The sequence below is a fragment of the Piliocolobus tephrosceles genome, chromosome 10, assembly GCF_002776525.5.
Source record: "Piliocolobus tephrosceles isolate RC106 chromosome 10, ASM277652v3, whole genome shotgun sequence".
Lineage (NCBI taxonomy): Eukaryota > Metazoa > Chordata > Mammalia > Primates > Cercopithecidae > Piliocolobus > Piliocolobus tephrosceles.
The window spans coordinates 31,328,804-31,355,811 of NC_045443.1; the positions used below are offsets into that span (position 1 = coordinate 31,328,804).

At 42.9% G+C, this 27,008-nt stretch overlaps 2 protein-coding genes across 7 annotated transcripts in view; one reads left to right on the forward strand and one right to left on the reverse strand.

The window, feature by feature from the left end:
- SINHCAF (SIN3-HDAC complex associated factor) overlaps window positions 1-14,962 on the reverse strand; it is a 46,475-nt gene extending 31,513 nt beyond the window's left edge. Inside the window, exon 1 of one of the 6 annotated variants that reach the window (XM_023208975.1) lies at window positions 14,761-14,962. Coding sequence is in view for 1 of the 6 variants with exons in the window: in XM_023208974.1 (XP_023064742.1) it covers window positions 12,686-12,980 (295 nt within the window). In the remaining 5 variants the exon portion in view is untranslated. Of the gene's footprint in view, window positions 1-12,478; window positions 12,602-12,685; window positions 12,997-14,568; window positions 14,637-14,760 lie in introns of those variants that run through there. The other 5 variants (XM_023208976.2, XM_023208977.1, XM_023208978.1 and 2 more) reach the window with 5 other exon arrangements.
- Window positions 12,950-14,672, forward strand: LOC111540594. Its single transcript, XM_023208981.2, has one exon. It carries the CDS (start codon window positions 13,567-13,569, stop codon window positions 14,053-14,055), a length of 489 nt encoding a protein of 162 aa, XP_023064749.1. The 5' UTR covers window positions 12,950-13,566; the 3' UTR covers window positions 14,056-14,672.
- Window positions 14,963-27,008: the final 12,046 nt, after the last annotated feature.

The following is a 27,008-nucleotide window of genomic DNA, read 5'->3' on the forward strand; positions in this document are numbered from 1 at the left end:
TAACAACATTTTTGAAGTATGCAAGCACTGAGAAAAATGGTGAATTTTTCATGTCTCCCAATGATTTTATCACTCCATACTTGAACATTTTTGGAGAAAGCCAGCCTAATCCAAAGACGGTGGAACTTTCAAGTGGAGTGGTGGGTCAGACCGAAGATTGGAGGAATGTTGTCCCAGCGTTGGTGATGCTACGTTTGATCACTTGATGAAGGTGGCATCCACCAGATATTTCCACTGTAATGACTAATATCTTTTCAACAGTGTGTAGCCTTTTAATCGGTCCTGGGTGCCCCTGATACTTTGTTTATGGTAGCCTTTCAGCTGTTTGACAAAGCTGGCAAAGGAGAAGTAACTTTTGATCAGAAAGAGGATGGTACCAGCAGTCTACAGGTCTCATTCTAGTCACTGTTCCCTGGTTCCAATGACAACTGACATTTATCACCATCAAGTGGTTTTGCCTGTTTTTAAACTTAATTGGAACCACACAGAATGTACCCTTTCAGTCTGGCTTCTTTTGTTCAACATTTCTGAGATTAATCCATGCTGTATTTTTTATTTTTCTTCACTGTATAGAATTCCATTGTGTGACAGCATATCCATTCTAGGGTCAATAGACATTTTGAGACATTTTCAGTTTTGGCTACTACAAATGTGTTTTCAACATTGTTTTATGCATTTTTTGGGTGTGTGTGTGTGTATGTGTCAGTATTTCTAGGAATAGAACTGCTGAGTCATAGAAAACGTGTAAATTTACCTTCAGTAGATCTTGCTAAACTGTTTCCCAAAATGATGGTACCAGTTAACACTCATACCATCATTGTATGACGGCTCCATATATTTCAGATCGTTGCCAACACTTGGTATCAGCCATTTTTATTTCAGTGATATCTCACTGTGTGGTTCTGATGAGTATTTCCCTGATTCCAAATGGGTCCTAGAACTTTCTTTCATACTTATTGGCCATTTAGGTATCCTCTTCAGTCATGTGCCTATTTTCTGGATACAAGACCTTTGGTGGTTATATGTTTCACAGATGTCTTTACTCTGTGCACTGTTACTCATTTAACTGAGTCTTGAGGAACTTCAGTTCCTAATTTTAATGTAGTACAAACTACCAGCATTTTCTTTTGTAGCTAGCTCTTTTTGTGTCCTGATTAAGAAACCTTTGCTTTCCTCCAGGTCTGGAAAATAATCTCTTTTATTATCTTCCAGAAGTTTGTTTTCCTTTCAATTTAGATTTTAATTGTTCTAGAATTTGTGATATTTTTACATGGTATTAAAGGTAAGGGTCGAAGATTCTTCCCTGGCCCTCTTCCCCACGGATATGTAAATCACCCAGCACGATTTACTGAAAAAGATCACTCTTTTCTTTTCTTTTTTGAGATGGAGTTTTGCTCTTACTGCCCAGGCTGGAGTACAATGGCATGATCTTGGCTCACTGCAACCTCCACCTCCCAGGTTCAGGCGATTCTCCTGCCTCAGCCTCCCAAGAAGCTGGTATTACAGGCACCCATCACCACGCTCAGCTAATTTTTTGTATTTTTAGTGGAGACAGGGTTTCACCATATTGGCCAGGCTGGTCTCGAACTCCTGATCTCAGGTGATCCACCCGCCTCGGCCTCCCAAAGTGCTGGGATTACAGATGTGAACCACCAAACCTAGCCAAGATCACTCTTTTCTTTATTGCACTGCAGTGGTACTGCTGTCATAAATCCAGTATGGGGCTGTATCTGAATGTTCTATTCTTTTTATATAATTGTATATTATCCACTAATACTATACTATCTTAATTACTACAGCTTTGTAAGTCATACTTGGTAAGTCTTTCAACTTTATTCTTTAAGATTATCTTGGCTATTCTTGGCCCTATTCATTATCAAAACAATTTTAGAATAAGTTGTTAATTTCCACAAACATCCTGCTGGGATTCTGAATGCTATTGCATTGAATATGTGTAATATCTGTGTGTATATGTATAATTAAATGGTTTTTTGTTTGGTTTTGTTTTCTTTTGAGACAGAGTTTCGCTCTTGTTGCCCAGGATAGAGTGCAACAGCACGATCTTGGCTCACTGCAACCTCCACCTCCTGGGTTCAAGCGATTCTCCTGCCTCAGTCTCCCAAGTAGCTAGGATTACAGGGGCCATCATCTCACCCGGCTAATTTTTTGTATTTTTAGTAGAGATGGGGTTTCACCATAATGACCAGGCTAGGCTGGTCTCTAACTCCAGATCTCAGATGATCCACCCTCCTCAGCGTCCCAAAGTGCTGGGATTACAGGCGTGAGCCACCACGCCCAGCCTGGGCGACAGATCGAGACTCCGTCTCAAAAAAAAAAAAAAAAAAAAAAAAAAAAAAAAAAAAAAAAAAAAAAAAGAGAAAGAGAATTAGGAATCCCCCACCTGTCATAGGCTGTTCCCAGAATGATGCAACCACAGGAAGCATTCCTGTAGAGCTCCTGTCCCTCACTTCTGCACAAGAGGTTGCTGCCAGGGTAGGTGGAAGGACAACAAGAGCAGGGGCCTTTGGAGCCATGTTCCCTGTCACAGTCTGTTTAACACGTGACAGACAAGGAGAAAGAGATGGGAGAAGAAGAAAAATTAGATCCAGCCTGGGGAGTTAGAAAGATGAAGATAGAGCAAAGGTGTAGGTGGTGAAGGAGGCACCAAAGAGTAAAGAAGGTAATTCTGAAGATTGTTTTTTAGTGAGAGTATATCTGAGAGCTATCTGTTACCACCTCTAAGTTGTTTATTAGCATTCTGTAAGGAAAAAAGATCATCCTACCCACTTTTACTACTTTCAAGATACCACTGGAAGTAGCTTCCCCATTCTGGTTGCTTAATTTTTGCACTAGCACCTTCCATCCTGGTCTGCATGTATGCCAATTTTGGCATATCAAAGGATCTGCCTTTAGGCCACTGTGATGTAGAGTCATTCTTAAGTCGTTGTGGTCCATTTGTTTAAGTGATTACATAATGAGGCACCCTAAGTATTGTATATTAACCCAGCTGGGGTTTCGAAAGGTGGAATTAGATGTCCTGCAGTTGCAGGGAATTTAGTCTATTTAGAGGCTTTGTTCTCCATAATTTTTAATACCTTCTCACTAGATTGACTAAGTCAGGAGGTGTTCTGAATCTGAATGTGCTGTTTGCAAACACAAAGCTTGAGGATGCGCACCCAGGAAGTACGAGTTCCAGTAGGTTATTATCTGTGCTCTGAAGTACACTGCATGAGGCACGGTCTTTATACATTATTTTAAACAGGAAAATATGTGCAGTATGGTGAAGCAATAGTTGAGAATTTGGTTCATATTCAGTGATGTTATGCCTAAAGTAAAGTAAATATGTGGTTGAGTGGGTGGGAGAGAAAAGTTAATAATTGTGTAGGCACCTTAGGGTCTGGTGGAAGGTTGATTGATTCCATCCTGCCTTTATTCTATATCTGACAAATTTACAACCAGTATCTGTCAGTAAAATATTTAACACACTCCAGTTACAAACCCAAGGGGTCAGCTTTAGTTTGTAGGCGGTGGTTTAATCATGCATATGTCCAAACTGTAGCCATCTTGGGCCAGTTTTCTTTTCTTCTGACACTATCATCATCTGTCTGTCTGTCTACAGTATGCTGTCTGAAGTTTCTTCAAATAGGACAAACATTTTGAGAAGTTTCTCAGGATTTGAAAGGTTACAGTTAAAACATGCCTACTTATGGGAGTTTGTAATGCTTATCTCTGACATAGCTGCCTTTGCATGTACACACATTCCTGGGCCAGAAAGAAATTTAGAAGAGGACTGTGTTGATCAGTTTTTTCTTTTATTTGTTTTCACAGGTGCAATAAATGTGTTGCTTAAATTTTAAGTTGCCATTTGTATAGCACTTTACATTTTATAAGGCACTTTCACTGGCATTCTTTCTTTGACTACTATTAGCCAAAAACCCAAAAATTGTTTTAATACTGTAACAGTTAAAAACAATCAACCATGGCTGGGTATGGTGGCTCAAGCCTGTAATCCCAGCACTTTGGGAGGCCAAGCTGGGTGGATCACCTGAGGTCAGGAGTTTGAAACCAGCCTGACCAACATGACGAAACCCCGTCTCTACGAAAAATAAAAAAATTTGCCAGGCGTAGTAGCGGGAGGCGCCTGTAATTCCGGCTACTCAGGAGGCTGAGGCAGGAGAATTGCTTGAACCCAGGAGGCGGAGTTTGCAGCGAGCCGAGATTGCACCACTGCACTCCAGCCTTGGGGACAAGAGCGAAAATCCATGTCAAAAAAAAAAAAAAAAATCAACCATGCTATAATTATAGTTCTGACCAAATTAATTGAATATCCCAAAGTTAAAAAGATTAAAGGTAATAGCTAAGTCAGCAAAAGCAATTAAGAAAGATAACTGCAATTATATGGACAAAATGTATATAAACAAAAAAATAAAGTTTTAAAACACGACAATCAATCCTAAACATCTGTTCTGGTTGATTTGTGGGGTTTTCTTCTACTTTAAAGCTGTGGGTTTCATATAAATTAAATGATCAACTTAATGAATCTAACCTTGGTGCTGATAAGTCAAGAAAACGATGAGATAACCACGATATATCAAAGATACAAAAGGGACAATTCTAATCTCATCTAATGAAATTGGGAAGCCAAAGATCAGGAATAATGTCTAATTAAACACATAAGTTTACTGAATATAATAATATACATAGGAAAGAAAAAGAGTTTCACAGCAATAGTTTATATTGAAGATGCTATTTACGAAAAGTTTTCTGATAAATAAGATTAAAGATTATCTCTTATAAATCTCAACAATACCAAATACTTTGTTCACTTTAAGCTCCAACCAGGAAACAAAATGAAAAATACTGAAATGCAAATTTTAGAGCTTTAGTAACCTTTTTAATATGGAATCAGGAGACAGTGAAAAGGCCATGAATTTAATTCAACTATTTTCTTATCTTTTTAAATCTTATAAGGGTGTTAACTCACATTTAAGGATATGGAGAGGGTTCTTATCATGATGAATTTAACATCTGTCAAACTCTCCTTAGTTGGTATGCATGCTCTGAAGGACACCATTAGTTACTCTAATATAACTTCCACTTACACTCTCTAGATTCCTTCTTCTGGCTTTTTTATAGATTTAGAAGTAAAGGGTTTTTTTAATATTCAAAAATACCTTTCAAAACTCAATAATACCACTGGGTGGACTAGATGGAAGAAAATTGAGAGCAGTAGTCAAATGCGGTAAATCAACAGTTAACTTCACAACTTGTCCAAGTCATCCTGGGAACTGAAATTCTGATATGCACAAATTAGGGGAACAACCTCCCAAATGAAACTATCCTTAAGTTTCCAATAAACCAAAATCCTAGCTTCTAATTATCATTTTTTCTTTCTAAAAATCAACTGGCCTAAGTCTTTAAAAAAAAAACAAAAAACAAGATAGTTGAGGTGACTTAAATGTCAATGAATTTTCAGACTGGTTAAATTATGCTTGAAACACCACAGAATGCTATTTCAACCTTTAAAGCAAGTTGAACAACAGTAATACAGTATAATCTCACAGGATGTTTTTAAAATGAGACTGTGAGTACACAAACTTCTTTTTAAATTGGTTTTTAAAAATAGTAAATAGTGGTTGCCTCTGAGGAGTGCAAGCATAAAAGAAGCTTACTTTCACTTTACTACCTCCTGCTTTTTTTTTTTTAACCAAGAGCATCACTCCCCAATAACCTTGGTTATCAAGACACACCTTAAGAGTAATCTAAAAAAGCACAGAGAGCTTAAATAAACGTCCTCAATGAAGACATACAGATGGAGAGATACAAATTAGAAAATACACTCCATGGGAGAGACTACGAATTAGACTGGTAAGATCAAAATACACACAGAGCAGAATGGGAAGGAAACTGCAGAGAGGAGACAAGCAAAAGATTTGTAAAGTGGGAAGGAATCAGCAGTGAACAAAGACAAAAAGAACTAAGCAACCAAAGACAACTCTGAAGTGAAGGAGATGCATTTCTTTCGAGTCAAACTAGAAATGGCAGGATGATGGGAAAGGAAAAGAAATAAACAAGAAAAAATACTCGTGATCACAAACTGTGGGAGGATACTTGAGTTCTTGTAACTGGTAATGCCACCACTGACACCATTTTAGTCAATCATATGCTATCATGAATCACATTTAAGTACAAGATCCAGTAAACACTAACAGTGTAACTGGAGCAACACTTTTCACAAAGGGTCAACAGGACTAAATGCTTTGTATTCTCCCGCTGCTAGGCCACTTGGCTGCAGTATTCCCCAACAATGAGACATGTTTCATCAGCAGTTAAGGAAAGCCATGGAGCAGTAAGACATTATTTCCTCTTACCCGCTTCTAGATACCAGCCTACATATCTCAGCAAAATTCCTGAATTTAGCTAACTTTAAGGGACAAATGTAAATCTGTCTGTAAGAAAACTGAGAAAGGGTAGCAGACCCCACTTGTTTGCCAACAGCCTCTCCAAACACGTGCCCTATCTCTGAGAAATTAGATGGTAAAGCATTTGTAACTGTGGCTGTCTATGGAATCCACACTTAGCAGAAGAGCCTAAAACTCATCCTATATAGGAAAGAGGTCAAACTCAGAAATAAGTCTTCCACTGAAGTGGTATAGGTTAAAAATAAAATTACAAATCCAAGTATCTGGGCTTTAGATAGTGTAAAAAACTATCAGGCCCCTCCAATTTTGGTAGAGTAAAAAACAAAACAAAACAAAACAAAAAAACTAGGTCTCCCAATTCTAGATTAAGAGGAATTCCAGTGGATGAAAAAAAATTCAAAGTGTCAGAAAGAATATTTACTCGCTTTAAAGGGATGATTATGAGTTAGAAAATATAACTATACTCAGGCCGGGCGCGGTGACTCACGCCTGTAATTCCAGCACTTTGGGAGGCCGAGGTGGGTGGATCATGAGGTCAGGAGATTGAGACCATCCTGGCTAACACAGTGAAACCCTGCCTCTACTAAAAATACAAAAAATAATAATAATAATAACTATACTCTAGTCTGCAATGAGTCAATTTGGAGTCTATTTCTGCTTCTGTCTTTACAACTAAATAGGAAGTCACTACTAATTTTATTTGCCCTTCTGTAATATTAGGAAATTCTGTTTATTTCCTTGAATTTATAAGAGCTGAACATTAAAGAAAAACAAACGCTATCTATCCCAAGATACGTACAACAAATTTAATTGAACATAAAACTCTGATGATTAAAGATTTTAAGCCCAGGTCTGTGGGAAAAGAGGAACTTAGCCTTTTCAGTCAGACTTTAAGGTCATGAATTGGGCCCATATACTCTTCTATGAAGCTGTTCTTCTATTTTCAAACTTGATAAAAATGTTAAGAAAATGGAGGCCGGGCGCGGTGGCTCAAGCCTGTAATCCCAGCACATTGGGAGGCCGAGACGGGCGGATCACGAGGTCAGGAGATCGAGACCACCCTGGCTAACACTGTGAAACTCCGTCTCTACTAAAAAATACAAAAAAAACTAGCCGGGCGAGGTGGCGGGCGCCTGTAGTGCCAGCTACTTGGGAGGCTGAGGCAGGAGAATGGCGTGAACCCGGGAGGCGGAGCTTGCAGTGAGCTGAGATCCGGCCACTGCACTCCAGCCCAGGCCACAGAGCAAGACTCCGTCTCAAAAAAAAAAAAAAAAAAGTTAACAAAATGGATACATGGTAGTATACACACCTGATTTGACCCAAACCTCAGGAAAGTTCCTTAACCTCACTAATTCGGTTTCCTCATCTATAAAATAATGACAGGACAGGCACGGTGGCTCACACCTGTAATCCCAGCACTAAGCGAGGCCGAGGCAGATGGATCACCTGGTCAGGAGTTCGAGACCAGCCTGGCTAACATGGTGAAACGCCGTTTCTACTAAAAATACAAAAAATTAGCCCAGCCAGGTGGCGCACACCTGTAATCCCAGCTACTCAGGAGGCTGAGGCAAGAGAATTGCCTGAACCCAGAGGCAGAGGTTGCAGTGAGCTGAGATCGCGCCACTGAACTCCAGCTTGGGCAACAAGAGCAAAGCTCCATCTCAAAATAATAATAATAATGACAAATCCCAAATCTCCTGAATAGTATTTGTAAAGCATCAACACAAAGACTGGCACGAGGTATGCACTCAGCTCTGACAATTCTGTTTACTCACAAATCTTTCTTCTTTCTTTCTTTTTTCCTCCTTACATTTCAAGTATCATTTTGCTTTCTGTCTTTGGGCAATCCACTCACAGGAAATTACTAACAATCTTATTGGTAATAACCCAATATTATTCATTTCCTGGTCCAATCTCTCCCCTTAGCTCTAGGATAAATATGGCCAACTGATCACCAATCCATTCCAACCTTTAGATACCCTGAGAATTGATTATACAATCTTCCCTCCAAATCTGCTCTTCCTCTGTTTACCTATCTTGGTTATCATCCACAGTCACACAAAAACAACTTGGAAGCCAACTGAACTCTTCCTTCAGCCTCTGCATGGCCCTCCATCAAATTTATTGTGAAGTCCTTAGAGACTCTGTTTCTTCCTTCACTTCCATCCCCACTGCCTGTTTATTCCTCATCATGGTGCATGAACTCCTGTCAGAACCTTGTAACTGACTTCCCTACATCCATTAAACATGTGATATCTTCCTAAAATTCAACTATTAATCTTCCCTTCCAAGGTACCAACGCTGGCCTCATGATAGTATCTAAACTCCTTGGCAAGGAATTCAAAGCTTTTCAGGATCTGCTCCTGCCTACCAGCTGCTCCCAACTTGGAATTCTGATATTCTAAGAGTGTCAAACCAACTTTAATAGCTAGCCACCCCTCTACTCAGGCTGTTATTTCTGTCTGAGACAGCTTACCCTCCATCCCCTTGACCTGGGAAATTCTCTTAAGAATTACTTCTTTTACAAAACTCTACCATACCTTTATTAGGACACCTACCACATAAGATTTCACTTCTTGTTTACTGCATTATCTCCTCTACTCAATAATAAACCGCTGCAGAGCAGAAACTAACTCTTTTATTACAACCAGGTGCTGGCTGTACATAGTACACAGAAACAGGTAGAATTTGCTAACTACTCAAAGAGTTGGGCAGCCAAGATTAATATAGACAGTATATTTTAAGGGCATGGAATGGGAAATGGTATCTACAATAAAGACGTGAATTTTAAAAACTAATGTTTTGAAAGGAGTCATTGTTTCCGCTATTGATTATAGAAATATTTTTAATGTTTTTAAAAAGGAGTCATTTTTCTTTAACATTTGGTCTATAGACTTTTGTAGGAAAAAAAGCTTGAGGTTTTAAAAGCTATAGGAAAAAATGTTTCTTGCTTATTTCAAGCTGGACCAGGGGAAGGAAATTAGACTAGTGTGGGGAGAAATGAGAAATGAGAGCTACTTCAACTCAGCACAGTTAACATTAACCAAATTAAAACAACATTAAGCCAAACCAAACGTATAATAGGTGGAAAACAACTAAATACAAAACTAGATATAAATTATTTTAGTTCAACTGTAATTTTCATACTTGAATATGTAACAGCAATGTGCCTGTGACATTAGTATTTCTGGGGCAAAGAGAAAACCTCCCTACCTTGAAAACAAACTCCCTTTTTGGACTAGATGCATTTCCAGATTATTTCCATAATACAGAAAAATCCTAGTTGCAGATTCAATTAAAAAACTGGAGAAACAAAAGACAACAAAAAAAGTCTCAATTTGTAACACCCAAAATCAAAACTCAGTGTGGACAAGAGAAATCAGGAAGAAAGAAAAATGACATTTTCCAGGTTTCCACAGGACTTTCTGATGTAAAATGGTTGAATCAGAATTGAAAAGACAACCAAGAGTCAAGGGCAGGGTCTTCCCAGAACTGCTTTCATAAGGTAAGGGAAGAGACCAAAGACATTCACTCTTTCCACTAAAAATTTACTGACTGTTTCCCCAGAAACAACAACTGACCCAGGCCTCAGTTTTACCTTATGTAGAATGTCTATTTCCCAGTGTTGTGAGGACAACAGCAGCTAGTATTTATCAATCATGTCACTTGCTTAATTATTCACAACTTATTTACAATACGTATTACTACCATTTTACTGATGAAAAAAACTAGATCACAAAGTGACTGACTATAAGATTATGACAGCTTTGGCCGGGCGCCGTGGCTCAAGCCTGTAATCCCAGCACTTTGGGAGGCCGAGACGGGCGGATCACGAGGTCAGGAGATCAAGACCATCCTGGCTAACACGGTGAAACCCCGTCTCTACTAAAAATACAAAAAACTAGCCGGGCGAGGTGGCGGGCGCCTGTAGTCCCAGCTACTCGGGAGGCTGAGGCAGGAGAATGGCGTGAACCCGGGAGACGGAGCTTGCAGTGAGCTGAGATCCGGCCACAGCACTCCAGCCCGGGTGACAGAGTGAGACTCCGTCTCAAAAAAAAAAAAAGATGATGACAGCTTTGAAACCCAAGCATTACTAACCCAGAAACTCTGAACAGCAAAACTTTGTGCCTTAATCCTTGTGTTCCTTTTCTGCTCAGCCAATTATATTTCTTACCATCTCTTAAGAAAAAACGTAAACGACATACTTTTAAAGCAACCTACTATGTACCTGGCATGGTAAATTGATTAATTTATCCTCATAAGAGCCCTGTGTAGTTGGTTTAGATTTAAAATAAGTTTACACTTTCCCCAGTGAAAAACTTTTATTTTACATGTAAAATGGTTCTTAAATTGCTTCTTTTACATAAATATGTCTGAGTTTGAGCCCTGAGTCAAGATTTCCCAAGACTTGATAACCACTGTGGGGGGGGGGGGGTTGACCATTCAGGTTCCAGATATACAGCATTAAGAATACTGTGCAAGGACTTGGGGCCTGCTGTCCACCAGTGATCTAGAATATTCTACCAATTGAACTTCGTATTTCCAACCTCCCACAAAAGCAATACAAAGAGAAGGCAGTAGAGACTCTGTCTGTGGGTCTTTCCCACCCTGAATTCATTCACATTGATAATCCAAATCCCTGTTTTACATCATCTAATTAGTAAAACAAAAACCATAAGCTCTGTATGTAGTATATGAAATCTGCTAGGAAATGGAAATTCTAGCCATAACTTAGCTATGAAATACTAATTAAGAAAAACAACTCAAACAATCTCAGCATATTTGCAAAGCACGTCATATGCATTTTAAATAACGACCCAGGGAAATAGCTGCCAAAGAAAAAGTTAAAGTCATTAAATCCAAAGTTTTTCATTTTCTTGACATGCTCTTTCTATCTACTACAGAAATGTACTAATATTGGTTGCCTTTTGGTATTGCAATTTGGTCAACCAAAATTTGGGAAAAATAGGTTTATTAATAACAAAATAATGAAAAGAAAAAAATGGATTTCAACTAGTATCGATTTTTTGGTGTGTGGGGGCAGGGCATTTAAGGGTATTATTTCCTAGTAATGATCACTTAGATTCTAAGCCTTAAACATGATTCAAATGCAGCAGAAATCAGGAAAGAAGCAACAGATACGGTGGTGCATATCGGATGTCTAGACTACAGGCAAACCCCAAATACCAAAGAAGCATCCATGTGTCAAACCAGCATAATTTCTGAGCTATGCCTGGGGCCACATACAAAAAAAAAAAAAAAAAAGGTTAGCTTGAAAGAAAAATCTAGGAGGAGTAAGCAGAAGGTCAACCCCAGTTCACGGGAACTGGGAAGAAGCTAGCCGTTACCCTGTGACATCTTCCTGAGCAGCTTCCTCCGCAGCCAGCTCCCCAGCCTCCTTACAATGTTTCCAAAAGGCCCAACTCCCTAAACATTTGCTTCTTCAAGGTCATCCTAAGATAAGGCAGCGAATAACTACCAAACACTGAGTCACGCATACCTTTCGGCTAAAAAAGATCCCCCTTCCCAAAATCATTACATAAATACTTTAAATGCCATGAGGGTTTTCTCCGGAACTCCACCAGAAACTCCCAGACTTTAATTTAGATTGGGCAACTAAATGTGTTCAATTTTGCGACATAAAATATTAAAAGGCTTTTCAAGTCTGGCAAATTCCAGTTCAAAAACAGGTGCTTTCAGTGTACGCTGAATAACAAGGTCAAATTCATTTTTAAATTATTAAAAGAAAAAAAAGGTTTTCTTAACCCTCCTTAGGACAACATAAGGAGGGGGAGAAAGGATTGCTGGGGTAAAACTGTCTCGGATAGGGTCCCTGTTTAACTCAACAGTAATTCCTAATCTTCCGAGTGCCTGAAGTAATGGAAGGTTACAGGAAGAAAATAAAAACAAAGAAACTGACGAGGGTCATAGTTACCAGAACAAACTGCACCGCCCTACCACCTCAAGAAACCAACTCCCCCCACACCAAAACAAACCTTGCCCCCCCCCCCCCCCCCCCCCCCCCCGAAACACACAAAGAAACTGGACGCACGCACAATTCGCCCACAGTCCTCACTTCCCTTAGTAGGGCAACTGGGAGCCCTGGAACTTCCCCACGGTGGTTTATCGGGCGTCGTCGGGGCTGGGTCCCCCGGACTTGCGGGCCACAGCTCGGCTGGGGAGGAGGTGCTAGCCGCCCTCGCCCGTTTCCCCGAAAGCAATAAAATGCCTCCCCGCTCCTCCCAGGGCCCTCGGGTCCCCACCTTCCGTAAATCGCGCCTCCCCCTCGGGCACTCCGGTGACCGCCGAGAGAGACGCCGAGCCAGCAAATAAGAATGCTCCCTGGTGGATTTGTTGGTAAATAAGACATCTCGCGTCGGGAGGAAAGTTCCTGCGGGGGCCGCTCGCCAGGGCGAGGGCAGCGGGAGGTGAACCGCGTCGCTCGCCGCCACCTCCCTCACCTGCGCCGGAACAACGGGCCCCGCGCCCGCCCGACCCGGCGCCTCCCGCAGGCCGCGCCTCCCGCACGCCGCGCTGCCGGGGCTTGTTCCTCCTCATGGCTTTGCCCTGACGTAATTCAAACATGGCAACAGTTCGACTTCAAAGGCGAACCCACAGACCTCCCAGACACAGGCTCCCGGGCCACGAGGAACCGGCCGAGGAGTCCGGGCCACGCTCTCCGGACCCCTCGGCCGTCGCAGCCCCCGGTGCCAGGGCTGAAGCGCCGGGCACTGCCGCCTCCCTCGCCCGCCCCCACGCCCGGAGCGGGGAAGCACGCCGCCTCCCTACGCACCAGCATGGCACCTCGCACAAGTAGCGCCGCCAAAGTTTCCCCACGAGGGGGCTGAGGGACAAAAGCCCCTCCCGAAACTCGCCCGAACTTCGAGGGCCTCCGACCCGCACGTCCCTCCGCCCAGGCGGCCGCCCCGAGCGCCGGGGGCCCGCACGGGCACATGCAGCCCTTTGTTTTCTGTCCAGCCGGGCGCTGCCTACGTGCAGCATCAGAGATGTCGGAGCGTTTCGCAGGGGCCGGACACTGAACGATCACCCCGGATAGGGGTCCGGACCCTGCGCCCCGAAGAGTCCGGAGCCTGGTCCCCCGGCCCTCCCCTCGGGAGCGGGCCTATTTAATCAAAGTTTTGCAATGTCCTTGATGAGAAACGCCCGGAGTACCCGCCCCGCACGGGCGGAGAGTTGGCGACTTTCACTCTGCTTTTTAAACTGGCAAGACGCCATCATCAGCAAACCACATTGTCCTGCCGGCCGGACCTGCCTGACGGCGGCCGCATCCCACGGCTCACGCGAGCCTGGACATTCGGACAAGGACCAGGGTCGCAGCCCGAAGCACGTGGTCTGTCACGTAGAGCACAAAAAGCAGTGCCCTGCGGAGTTCACTGACTCCTGCGGCGTAGACAACGCCGCCGCCTCCGTCCCCAGCCAAGTTGGCTTCCCTGGCCATCTTACAGCGCGGACGGCAGCCCACAAACGGGAAGCCCTCGCCGTGGCGCCCACACCTATGCTACAGGTGAACGCACGGGGAGCAAAACTTCGGGCTCCGAAGGCACCCCGGACACTAGACGCTCTTGGGCGCGGTCCGAAGAGGGCAGGAGAGTGGAAGACGGGCTGTTTTTAAGCGACCGCGTGTTGCTCTCATTGTCGCATCCGCATCCCTCCGGAGTTGAGCAAACAACGCCACGCCGCGTGCGCTCCGGCAGAGCCCAGCACTGACCCCCAAAGGCCGATTTAAAGACCCTCGGCCGCCAGCTCGGAAGCGGACGGCAACTTAGTTTCCGAGCGAATGGCGTTTATTGTCCACCCTAGCCCGGGGGCTGCAGTCAACTAAACCACGAGGTTTCACAACGGCGCCCGACCCCGCCCGCGCCTCGCGCCCACGCGGACGCACCGACCCCGGCCGCTGCGCGGTGGCCAGCCAGTCGCTTTCCTCTCGGGCCTTTCGGCCGCCGGGCTCCTTTCCGCGAGAGAATACTGCGGCGGAGAAAAGTCATTGTCACCTTCAACGTGGATCCCTCAACTCCGGCGACTCCTCAATTATGCCTAGGCTCCACTCACTTCCCCCGGCCCGAGACTTTCGGTTTGCCTCAAATACCCTCCCCAATTAATAAATACACACTAAACAAGCGCGTACCAAAGAACCTGGGGTCTGAAGATCACGAAAACAGCGCTCCCAACAATGCCACCTCCAAGACAAAACTTCCTGTGTGTATGTGGAAGGACGGGGGGAGGTGGGTGGAGGTGAAAAGAGAGAGAAAAAAAAACACTCTGAAATCAAAGCCTCATGAGACAGTTTTGCACTAGAGGCATGGTGAGAGTCACTCACCTTCCAAAAGCAGCCGTTCCACGCGCAATAACGTCCCCGAGGTGCGGAGTGCACGCCAGGCCAGTCCCCCTCAAGCGCTCCCTCCTCCTCAACTGCCTTGTCTAGAAAGATTGTCTCCTGCAGTTCTGCAGTTGCTACCGCTGGCCGAGAAGGTGTAGATTCCGCTTTCCCTCTGCGCACGCGCGGCTCCCGGCACAAAATTCTCTTGAATCGAACTTATTTGCATACGGGCGCGCGCACGTCGCGGGCTGGGAGGGGGAGAAGTCCCGGGGACCGCGCGCGCTCCCGAGGCCTCTATTGTCCTTTTAAGGGGAGAAGCTCCGCGGCGCGGGAAACGCGGCGGCCAGAGGGAAACGGGGGCGGGGACTGCTTACTACGGCGGACGTCACATAAACAAACGCCCCCTGGCTGGAGGCCGCGACGGAGAGGGAGTGGCGAGGTGGGAAAGGGAAAGGTTAGCAACCGAGGGGAAGTCTTCGCTGCTTGGCGTGTTTTCCACCCCCGAAGTTCTTAGGGGCATCATTGAGCGCCGAAAAATTGTTCTGAAAGCTGCTTTTGCAAAATTCTCACACCTGTGCCCACTTTCGGTGACAGAGGAGGTGGTCTTGTAAGCACCCAGACTGAACTTACACTAATCCCACGTTTCCTAAATTTTGTTTGAAGTTAGATTTTTGAAACTTTAAAAAAAAAAATCCTCTGGGGCCAGCAAAGGTTTAGTTTTTGTGCAGTTGTAATGAGTCGTTTAATAAAGTCCCATTTTAACACCCTATCCATTCGCTAACTCCCGCTTGCCCTTCTCAAATAGTAACCCAACCCATAACAATCCAATTTTTTTCTCATTTCGGCCTTAAGATTTCGAGTCTCTCCGAATTGAATGATTGTTTATTTCCGTGGGAACAGTGCCACTTTCTATAAAAGACTAGGCAGTGGAAAGCCAATAACCTAGGGACAGGCATACCTCCTCTAGCAGCTTGTAAAGGGTGTTCCACTCACCCAGAAATAATTCCACTAACTGGTGGTCTTGGGAATTGAAAAAATAACAAGTGACATACAGACTTTTCCATGCAGAATATGTAATAATTCAACAATCAAAGCTCTGTCTAGACTCCGGAAGAAAAAAACTGAAGTAACTCTTCTCAGATTGATAAGAGGAAAATGAAACCCCAACGATTATGATTCGCCTTTATCCCAAGAACACACTTAACGCAACAGGCAGAAACCCGGGGTTAATGATAGAGGGTGGGGAGAGAGGAAGGATGTTCTTCCCAGAAACTTGATATTGGTCCCAACCTACAAAAGTGTGAAAATCAACCGTAAAACTTAATCATCTGCTGACAAGTTTCGCTGCTTTCACTGCAGTATCAACAATACAGATTTAAATAGTTACTTCTGAAATGTTAATTCAACAGGCAATTCCTAGTACATACAGTATAAACCCACTTCTAAACTCAACTAATACTTTTTTTTTTTCTTTAGGTTCTGTAACATACTATTCCTGTAACTGTATATGAAAACTACATTATAAACACCTGAAAAGATAGCCTGGTGTGGTGACAGGCACCTGTAATCCCAGCTATTGGGGAGACCGAGGCAGGAGAATCGCTTGAACCTGGGAGGTGGAGGTTGCAGTGAGCAGAGATTGTGCCACTGCACCCCAGCCTGGGCGACAGAGAAAGACTCTGTCTCAAAAAAAAAAAAAAAAAAAAAAAAAAAAACAGAAAGAAAAAGGACACTGCTCATTAAAATATGAGCTCCTTAAATACAGGGATTTTATCTCTTTTTTACCCATTTTTGTATTCCAGTGCCTGAAACAGTGCACAGCAGAGGATATATACTGACATCTTGCATGCATTGGTTGGCTAGGAAAAAAATTTTTTTTTTAATTTTTTTAATATAATAAACGGCCAGGCGCAGAGCCTCACACCTGTAATCCCAGCACTTTGGGAGGCCAAGGCAGGCAGATCATATGAGGTCAGGAGTTGGAGACCAGCCTGGCCAACATGGTGAAACCCTGCCTCTGCGAAAAACATAAAAATTAGCCGAGTGTGGTGGCTCACACCTGTAATCCTAGCACTTTGGGAAGCCAAGGCAGTGGAGGTCCAGTTTGCCACCAGTGAAACACAGAAACAGCTATTAAGCTTATTCATTTTTATTGTCGTAAGGACAGGGATGGCATCATATCAACCAATGTGACCACTATAACTTCCAAACTCATTTTAGGTCAGATGCAAAAATTGTAAACTAAAGTTTTGATGAGCGATAAACCTATAATAACCTTGAAAATGTCCATTAATTTCTTTAAATTCTATTTACACATTTATTATTATTATTATTATTATTTTGAGACAGAGTTTAGCTCTTGTTGCCCAGGCTGGAGTGCAATGGCTTGATTTCGGCTCACCACAACCTCCGTCTCCTGGGTTCAAGGGATTCTCCTGCCTCAGCCTCCCAAGTAGCTAGGATTACAGGCATGTGCCACCACGCCCAGCTAATTTTGCATTTTTGGTAGAGACGGGGTTTCTTCATGTTGGTCAGGCTGGTCTGGAACTCCCTACCTCAGTAATTCACCCACCTTGGCCTCCCAAAGTGCTGGGATTACAGGCGTGAGCCACTTCGCCTGGCCATCATTATTATTATTATTATTTTATTTTTTATTTATTTATTTTTTTGAGATGGAATCTTGCTCAGTTGTCCAGGCTGGAGTGCAGTGATGCGATCTCGGCTCACTCCAAGCTCCACCTCCCGGGTTCACGCCATTCTCCAGCTTCAGCCTCCCGAGTAGCTGGAATTACCGATCTGCACCAAAATGCCCAGCTAATTTATATATTTTATATATATATACATATATACACATATATATGTGTATATATATAAAACATATAAATATATATAAAATATATATGTGTGTATATGTATATGTGTGTGTGTGTGTATATATATATATATACACACACACACACTTTTTTTTTATATGGAGTCTTGCTCTATGCCCAGGCTGGAGTGCAGTGGTGTGATATCGGCTCAGTGCAACCTCTGCCTCTCGGGTTCAGGCGATTCTCCTGCCTCAGCCTCCTGAGTAGCTAGGATTAGAGGCATGTGCTACCACACCTCAGCCTCCCGAGTAGCAGGGAGTACAGGTGAGTGCCACCACTCCCTGCTAATTTCTGTATTTTTAGTAGAGACAAGATTTCACTATGTTGGCCAGCCTGGTCTTGAACTCCTGACCTCATGTGATCTGCCTGCCTTGGCCTCCCAAAGTGCTGGGATTACAGGTGTGAGGCTCTGCGCCCGGCTGTTTATTATATTTAAAAAATTTTTAAATATATTTAATATTTATAATTATAATTATTTATAATTATAATAGTATAAATATTAAATAATTATTTAATTTTTTAAATATTTGGCGCAGACCTGTAATTGCAGCTACTCAGGTGGCTGAAGCAGGAGAATGGCGTGAACCCAGGAGGCGGAACTTGGAGTGAGCGGAGATCGCACCACTGCACTCCAGCCTGGACAACTGAGCAAGATTCCATCTCAAAAAAATAAATAAATAAAAAATAAAATAATAATAATAATAATGATGGCCAGGCGAAGTGGCTCACGCCTGTAATCCCAGCACTTTGGGAGGCCAAGGTGGGTGAATTACCTGAGGTAGGGAGTTCCAGACCAGCCTGACCAACATGAAGAAACCCCGTCTCTACCAAAAATGCAAAATTAGCTGGGCGTGGTGGCACATGCCTGTAATCCTAGCTACTTGGGAAGCTGAGGCAGGAGAATCCCTTGAACCCAGGAGACGGAGGTTGTGGTGAGCCGAAATCAAGCCATTGCACTCCAGCCTGGGCAACAAGAGCTAAACTCTGTCACAAAATAATAATAATAATAAATATGTAAATATAATTTTTAAAAATTAATGGACATTTTCAAGGTCATTATAGGTTTATCGCTAATCAAAACTTTAGTTTACAATTTTTGCATTTGACCTAAAATGAGTTTGGAAGTTATAGTGGTCACATTGGTTGATATGATGCCATCCCTGTCCTTATGACAATAAAAATGAATAAGCTTAATAGCTGTTTCTGTGTTCCACTGGTGGCAAATTGGACCCTAATCATAAATTTCTGCCTTCTTTCTAAAGAGAATTTCAACAGTTGTCCTGGGTTGTCTCAAATATTTATTTGACTTATGACAGATCCTCCAAAAATAATTTCAATATGCCTCTGAAGGTATGAAAACTGCAAATACCGGCCGGCGTGGTGGCTCATGCCTATAATCCCAGCACTTTGGGCGGATGAGGTGGGTGGATCAGAAGGTCAGGAGTTCAAGACCAGTCTGGCCAGCATGGTGAAACCCCGTCTCTACTAAAAATACAAAAAATTAGCCAGGCATGGTGGCACGCACCTGTAGTCCTAGCTACTTGGGAGTCTGAGGCAGAAGAATCGCTTGAACCCAGGAGTTGGAGGTTGCAGTGAGCTGAAATCACACCATTGCACTCCAACCTGGGTGACAGAGCAAGACTCCATCTCAAAAAAAGAAAGAAGGAAGGAAGGAAGGGGAAGGGGAAGGGGAAAGGAAGAAAGGAAGAGAAAATCGCAAATACCATAAGAATATTTTTTAAACTCCAATTATGGTTTACAGGAGTATATATATACATATATATAAGTATGTACACACACACGTATGCCTTGAATGCTTTTTCTCTTGAAAGTTTATGTAAAGAATATTTATTGTAATACAGGGATGGAATAATAAACTCAAATGTGCAAGCAATGCAGGAATTACAGTACTTAGGAGGATATACTGTTCAGGTAAGAAAGTACTTAGAAGTCGCAGAGCTACTGAGTTAATGTAGCTAGACTTCCTCTGCTCTCAAAGTATAGGTCAAGAAGTAATCTGGATAAGTTTTATAGGAAGGGTAGCTACAAAATTCTTTTTTTAATTTTTTCATTACTTTTTAATTTTTATTTGATAATCCTATTGCAATAAACAAAATTCTTAAAGAAAAATCTGAATTCCATAGTCTTTTTTTTAAAGCAACCACCTGCTATTTTTGAACAACCAAGTGCATTCCAAAGGTTCTTTTGTCCATTTTGTTGCTTGAACATGTCATTATGGATGGCCATACCCAGGCCCAATAGCCCATATATGGGCTACTTTTAAATACTACTACCTAAATTGCCCAAGTGAGGTTTTCAATGTGAAAAAGGAAAGAAAGAAACAAAAGAAGTAATTTATAATATATCAATTTGTATTACAAGAGACTGAACTACATCATGCTAGGAAAATATCTGCAGGTTTTTTTGGTTTGGTTTGGTTTCGCTTTGTTTGCTTGTTTGTTTGAGACGGAGTTTCACTCTTGTTGCCCAGGCTAGAGTGAAATGGAGCAATCTCGGCTCACCACAATCTCCACTTCCCGGGTTCAAGTGATTCTCAGCCTTCCGAGTAGCTGGGATTACAGGCACGAGCCACCACGCCCGGCTAATGTTGTATTTTTAGTAGAGATGGAGTTTCTCCGTGTTGGTCAGACTGGTCTCGAACTCCCAACCTCAAGTAATTCACCCACCTTGGCCTCCCAAAGTGCTATGATTACAGGCATGAGCCACCACACGCTGCCCTGAGTATTTTTTTTTTTTTTTTTTTTTTTTGAGACGGAGTCTCGCTCTGTGGCCCAGGCTGGAGTGCAGTGGCGGGATCTCAGCTCACTGCAAGCTCCGCCTCCCAGGTTCCCGCCATTCTCCTGCCTCAGCCTCCCGAGTAGCTGGGACTACAGGCGCCCGCCACCTCGCCCGGCTAGTTTTTTGTATTTTTAGTAGAGACGGGGTTTCACCGTGTTAGCCAGGATGGTCTTGATATCCTGACCTCGTGATCCGCCCGTCTGGGCCTCCCAAAGCGCTGGGATTACAGGCTTGAGCCACTGCGCCCGGCCCGCCCTGAGTATTTTTTAATGACTACAATGCTGTATTGAATTCATAAGGAGTTTTCAAACATCTTGAGGTTGAAAGCTAACTACTTTGCTTATAATGTATGTCTCACTGTAGAATTATCCCTAATACTTGAATTTTCATTCCTTTAGCAGACATTTAATGATCATCACTATGCGCCAGACAGTGAAATCATTTCTGAACTCGAGGGGCTCAAGCCTCTCTAATTCATTTCTATGTAATTCTATTTTATTTGCTCCTTTTTCTTCTGTAGAATGTGTTGCCTTCTTTTGAGATTTATTGTCAGCAACTTTAGAATTTAATATTCTTGGAATGGAGGATAAATTATATATAAAGGATTGTAGAAGAGAACAAATCTTGCTTGGTTATGAAGGACATTGCTAGCAATTTAGTCATGTTTGTAATGACAAACTAATGATTGTTTTTAAAATAAAAGCAGATACCCTCATCAGAGGCTGGTACCAACCACATGAAAACATGTTTGCCAAGCCCAGGAAAGAGCTGATTATTATTATTAAGCATAGGGTTTGGTTCCTCTTTTTCTCACAACAAAACAAGTACAGTGTTTTATTAATTTGTTTAAATTTCTTTGATGTTCAAATAGTAAGTGGTCAGAGCAAGGCAGATAAGTTTACACTAGAAGGTATAGCCTGGATTATGCCATCTCCAGTTACCCCAATCCTCCAACAAGTGTCGACAGCTGCCAGAAGAAGTTATTTATTATTTAATCAAAATTCACTTTTCAAATTTCTGGGCATAAAAGGTTAAAGAATTATCAAAAACTTATTCTTAGAGTATCCTGAACTTACAGAGATCTTAAGTTTTATAATAGTATCTTATGACATTTGAACAGCATGATTTTATTTTATTCATTTATTTTATTATTATTACTTTTTTTGAGACAGAGTTTTGCTCTTGTTGCCCAGGCTGGAGTGCAATGGCATGATCTCAGCTCACTGCAACCTCTGCCTCCCAGGCTCAAACCATTCTCCTGCCTCAGCCTCCCTAGTAACTGGGACTACAGGCGCACACCACCATGCCCAGCTAACTTTTGTATTTTTAGTAGAGACGGAGTTTCACCATGTTGGCCAGGCTGGTCTCAAACTCCTGACCTCTGGTGATTCAGCCACCTCAGCCTCCCAAAGTGCTGGGTTACAGACGTGAGCCACCACACCCGGCCAGCATGCTTTTAAAAAATAAAATTACCAGTAATAAACATAGTTTTTCGTTAAGAAGAACACTGAAAAACTACAATGAGTTCACAGGAGAGTAAATCAGGACAATGAAGAAGGATGGAAACCACAGCATAAAAGCAATAATAGAAGGAAGGCTGTGTTACGATTGAGTAAGAGGGCAATCTTTGACTATCTGAAGGATTGTCCTTAGTAGAGGGATGGAGTTGTTGTTTTATCCTTTGGAACAAAATTAGTCCTGAAAATCAAAAGAATGGTGCTAAACATGATAAAATATCCCAAACATACAAATAGTCCAAGGATGGTTCAGGATACTTCCAAAGGCAACTCCTCATCACTAAACAGATAAAAACAAGATCATCCATTTAAAAATTCATTCAGTGAATTGTATTACTTAACAATATAAAGCTAGCTAACCTCTCTAAAGTCCTGTTGAATTTTATGAATCTTTGATTGCACGGAATAAACTACTGGTACCATCAATAATGTCTCAAGGTCATGAGATATTTACATCACTGTGGCCACAGAATAAAGTGTGAGAAATAAACGAAAAAAAGGGGCCGGGCGCGGTGGCTCAAGCCTGTAATCCCAGCACTTTGGGAGGCCGAGATGGGTGGATCACGAGGTCAGGAGATCGAGACCATCCTGGCCTACACGGTGAAACCCCGTCTCTATTAAAAAATACAAAAAACTAGCCGGGTGAGATGGCGGGCGCCTGTAGTCCCAGCTACTCGGGAGGCTGAGGCAGGAGAATGGCGTAAACCCGGGAGGCAGAGCTTGCAGTGAGCCAAGATCCCGCCACTGCACTCCAGCCTGGGCGACAGAGGGAGACTCCGTCTCAAAAAAAAAAAAAGAAAAGAAAAGAAAAAAAGGTAAGTACCAGGGACTTAACCATGTATGGCAAGGGGATCAGATCTAATCTGGAGGTAAGAGAAGGCTTCTCTGAGGAAGTGACATTGAGATACTAGTAGGATTCAATGGGGAAGTGGGAGAGAGGGAAAGAGTGTTGAACCGGTGGCAACCTCAGGAACAATGCGTGTTAGAAAAAGATATGACTAAGAGAACAAAATGTGTCTTTGACTAAATAAAAGTCAGAATAAAAGATGGCATATAAGTCCCGTTTGAGGGAAAAGATGATGTCAGGTGTTGGAGACAGAGATTTAAGCCCTATGAATTTGGAAGTTACATCAGAGTTGGACGTAATTACATGCCAAAAGCATAACTCAGAGATGAACCCCTATAAGTAAGTTACAAATGGTTTAATCAATGTATGTTTCTTCTACCAAAATTTAGTTTTCTAAATGTCAATAAGAAGTTGATCCCCACCACTACCCCCTGGCCAGGTGCCGTGTCTCAGGCCTATAATCTCAACACTTTGGGAGGCCAAGGAAGGAGGACTGCTTGAGCCCAGGGGTTTGAGATTGCAGTGAGCTATGATAGCACCACCACACTTCAGCCTGGGTGACAGAACGAGACTCTGCCAAGAAGGAGAAGGAGAAGGAGAAGGAGAAGGAGAAGGAGAAGGAGAAGGAGAAGGAGAAGGAGAAGGAGGGGAAGGGGAAGGGGAAGGGGAAGGAGAAAAGAAGAAGAAGAAGAAAGAAAAAAAGAAGTTGATCACCCAGACATAGAGTTAACTTCCTGGAAAACCCACTGTTCTAACTATTCAAGGCATTACTAAAAGCAAGCATGCTACATCATCAACAGATGATGAACAAGTGAGTGAGTGGACACATAATAGTCAAAGAAACATGCTGCATTGCCATTTCTAAAAGCTTTGGTGATAAAATATTGAGGAATCTGGAAGATTTATTTACTTATTTAATTTTTTTTAGTGACAACATCTCACCCTGTCGCCCAGGCTAGACTGCAGTGGCACAATCACAGCACACTGCAGCCTCCAGTTCCTGGGCTCAAGTGGTCCTTCTGACTTAGCCTCCAGAGTAGCTGGGACTAAAGGCATGCACCACCACACCCACCTAATTATTATTATATTTTTTGTAGAGATGGGGTCTTGCTATGTTGCCCAGGCTGTTTTCCAACTCCTGGCCACAAGCAACCCTCCCACCTCAGCCTCCCAAAGTCTTACGATTACAAGTGTGAGTCACCATGCCTGGCCAGGAGAACTTAATATATTGCTGACAGTTCATTTAAAAACTTTCAGCCAGGCATGGTGGCTCACACCTGTAATCCCAGCCCTTTGGGAGGCCGAGGCAGGCAGATCACTAGAGTTCAGGTGTTTGAGACCAGCCTGGGCAACATGAAAAAATGCTGTCTCTACAAAAAATCCAAAAATTATCTGGGTGTGGTGGCACATGTCTGTAGTCCCAGCTACTCGGGAGGCTGAGGCAAGAGGATGGTTTGAGCCCACAAGTGCAAGGCCAGCTTGGGCAATATGGCAAGACCCTGTCTCAAAAGTTAAATACTTATATCAAATAATGTTTTTAGCATGGAATGAGGGAACTTAAAGAACTTAAAATATTAATAAATTTAACTACATAAAAATATAAAATTTGTAAAATAGGAGAAAATACCATATAGTTAAAGACCAAAAAGTCAAACAATAAAAAAACAAAAACAAAAACAAAAACACTACAAGGTAAAGGGATAATTTCTTTGCTGCTGTTGTTGTTTGAGACAGAGTCTTGCTCTGTCGCCCAGGCTGGAGTACAGTGGCATGATCTCGGCTCACTGCAGCCTCTGCCTCCCCACCTCAAGTGACCCTCCCACCTCAACCTCTGGAGCAGCTGGGACTACAGGTGTGTCCCACCGTGCCAGGCTAATTTTTGTATATTTTGTAGAAACAAATTTTCCCATGCTGACGAGGCTGGTCCTGAAATCCTGGGGCTCAAGCAATCCTCCTGCCTCGGCCTCCCAAAGTGCTGGGATTACAGGTGTGAGCCACCACATCAGACCCAATAATTTCTTAATATCAGTAAAGTATAAGTGATAAAGTATTAGTGAAATTAGTTTACCCAAACGAATATAAATGGAAATAAACATGTAAGAAGATGCTGGACTTTATTCATAATAGTTTTGGCCAGGAACAGTGGCTCATGCCTGTAATCCCAGCACTTTGGGAGGCTGAGATGGGTGGATCACGAGATCAAGAGATCGAGACCATCCTGGCCAACATGGTGAAACCCTGTCTCTACTAAATATACAAAAATTAGCTGGGCGTGGTGGCACGCACCTGTGGTCCCAGCTACTCGGGAGGCTGAGGCAGGAGAATTGCTTGAACCCAGGAGGCAGAGGTTGCAGTGAGCCAAGATCGCACCACTGCACTCCAGCCTGAAGACAGAGTAAGACTCCGTCTCAAAAAAAAAAAAAAAGATGCTGAACTTTATTCATAATAGTTTTATATTAATAAAATTGTTGCTAATCTTTGTAACTTAATGCATTATTATTATTATTATTATTTTATTATTTATTTATTTTTGAGACGGAGTCTTGCTCTCTCTCCCAGGCTGGAGTGCAGTGGCGCGATCTCAGCTCACTGCAAGCTCTGCCTCCCGGGTTCACGCCATTCTCCTGCCTCAGCCTCCGAAGTAGCTGAGATTACAGGTGCCCGCCACCACGCCCGGCTAATTTTGTATTTTGTTTAGTAGAGACGGGTTTCACCATGTTAGCCAGGATGGTCTCAATCTCCTGCCCTCGTGATCCACCCACCTTGGCCTCCCAAAGTGCTGGGATTATAGGCGTGAGCGACCGTGCCTGGCCTCTTAATGCACTATTTTAATGTAAATTGAATTGACCACTTTTTAAATGATGGAACACCTATAAAATGGAATTCTATACTGCTGTTACAAAGAATAAGTCTGCTTTATATATGCTGACATAGAAAGATAGTCCCAATATAGTAAGTGGATAAAAAGCAATTTGCAGGCCGGGCGCAGTGGCTCATGCCTGTAATCCCAGCACTTTGGGAGGCCGAGGTGGGCAGATCACCTGAGGTCAGGGGTTCAAGACCAGCCTGACCAACATGGAGAAACCCTGTCTCTACTAAAAATACAAAATTAGCCGGGCATAGTGGCACATGCCTGTACCCAGGTACTCAGGAGGCTGAGGAAGGAGAATCACTTGAACCTGTGAGGCGGAGGTTGCAGTGAGCCAAGATCATACCATTGCACTCCAGCCTGGGCAACAAAAGCAAAACTCTGTCTAAAAAAAAAAAAAAGCAATTTGCAAGCTGGGCATGGTGGCTCGTGCCTGTTATCCCAGCACTTTGGAAGACCGAGGTGAGTGGATTGTTCGAGCCCAGGAGTTCGAGACCAGCCTGCAACATGGTGAAACCCCATTTCTACAAAAAAAAATTAAAAAAAAAAAAATTAGCTGGGAGTGATGTCGCAGGCCCATAGCTTGGGAGGCTGTAGTGGGAGGATCTCTTGAGTGTGGGAGGTGGAGTTTGCAGTGAGCCGTGATTGCACCATTGCCCTCCAGCCTGGGGGAAAAAATGAGACCCTGTCTCAAAAAAATCAAAACAAATCAAAAAAGCAATTTGCAGAACAGTAGGTAAAGTGTGATTTCATTTAAGGGGCAAAAAGGAATATATGTAATATAACATATACATGCAGGTAATATATGTACACGTGCATATATGTCATGTGTTTGCACATAAAAAGTGATTGCAGAGAGGAGACATATCAGTGTTAATCACAGTTGCTTCTGAGGATAAAAGTAAGAAAGAAAGCGGGAAGGGAAGGAGTTACTTTTATTTCATATAATTTTACCCACTTCGGGTTTTTGTTTATTTGTTTTGAGACAGAGTTTCGCTCTTGTCTCGCAGGCTGAAGTGCAGTGGCAGCAATGTTGGCTCCCTGCAACCTCTGCCTCCCAGGTTCAAGCGGTTCTCCTGCCTCAGCCTCCCGAGTAACTAGGATTACAGGCACCCGCCATCACAACCCAGCTAATTTTTATATTTTTAGTAGAGATGGGGTTTCCATGTTGGCCACGCTCGTTTCAAATCCCTGACCTCAGTCTCTCAGAATGCTGGGATTACAGGCATGAGCCACCACCCCTGGCCCCCTCTTCGGGATTTTATGAGATTTGGTCATTTTGGTAATATAAATTTTTTTTTCTTTTCTGAGACGGAGTTTCACTCTTGTTGCCCAGGCTAGAG

What these genes read in the sequence shown, in the direction of transcription:
- LOC111540594 (XM_023208981.2), top strand. Translation starts at nt 13,567, where the DNA reads ATGTCCTTGATGAGAAACGCCCGGAGTACCCGCCCCGCACGGGCGGAG.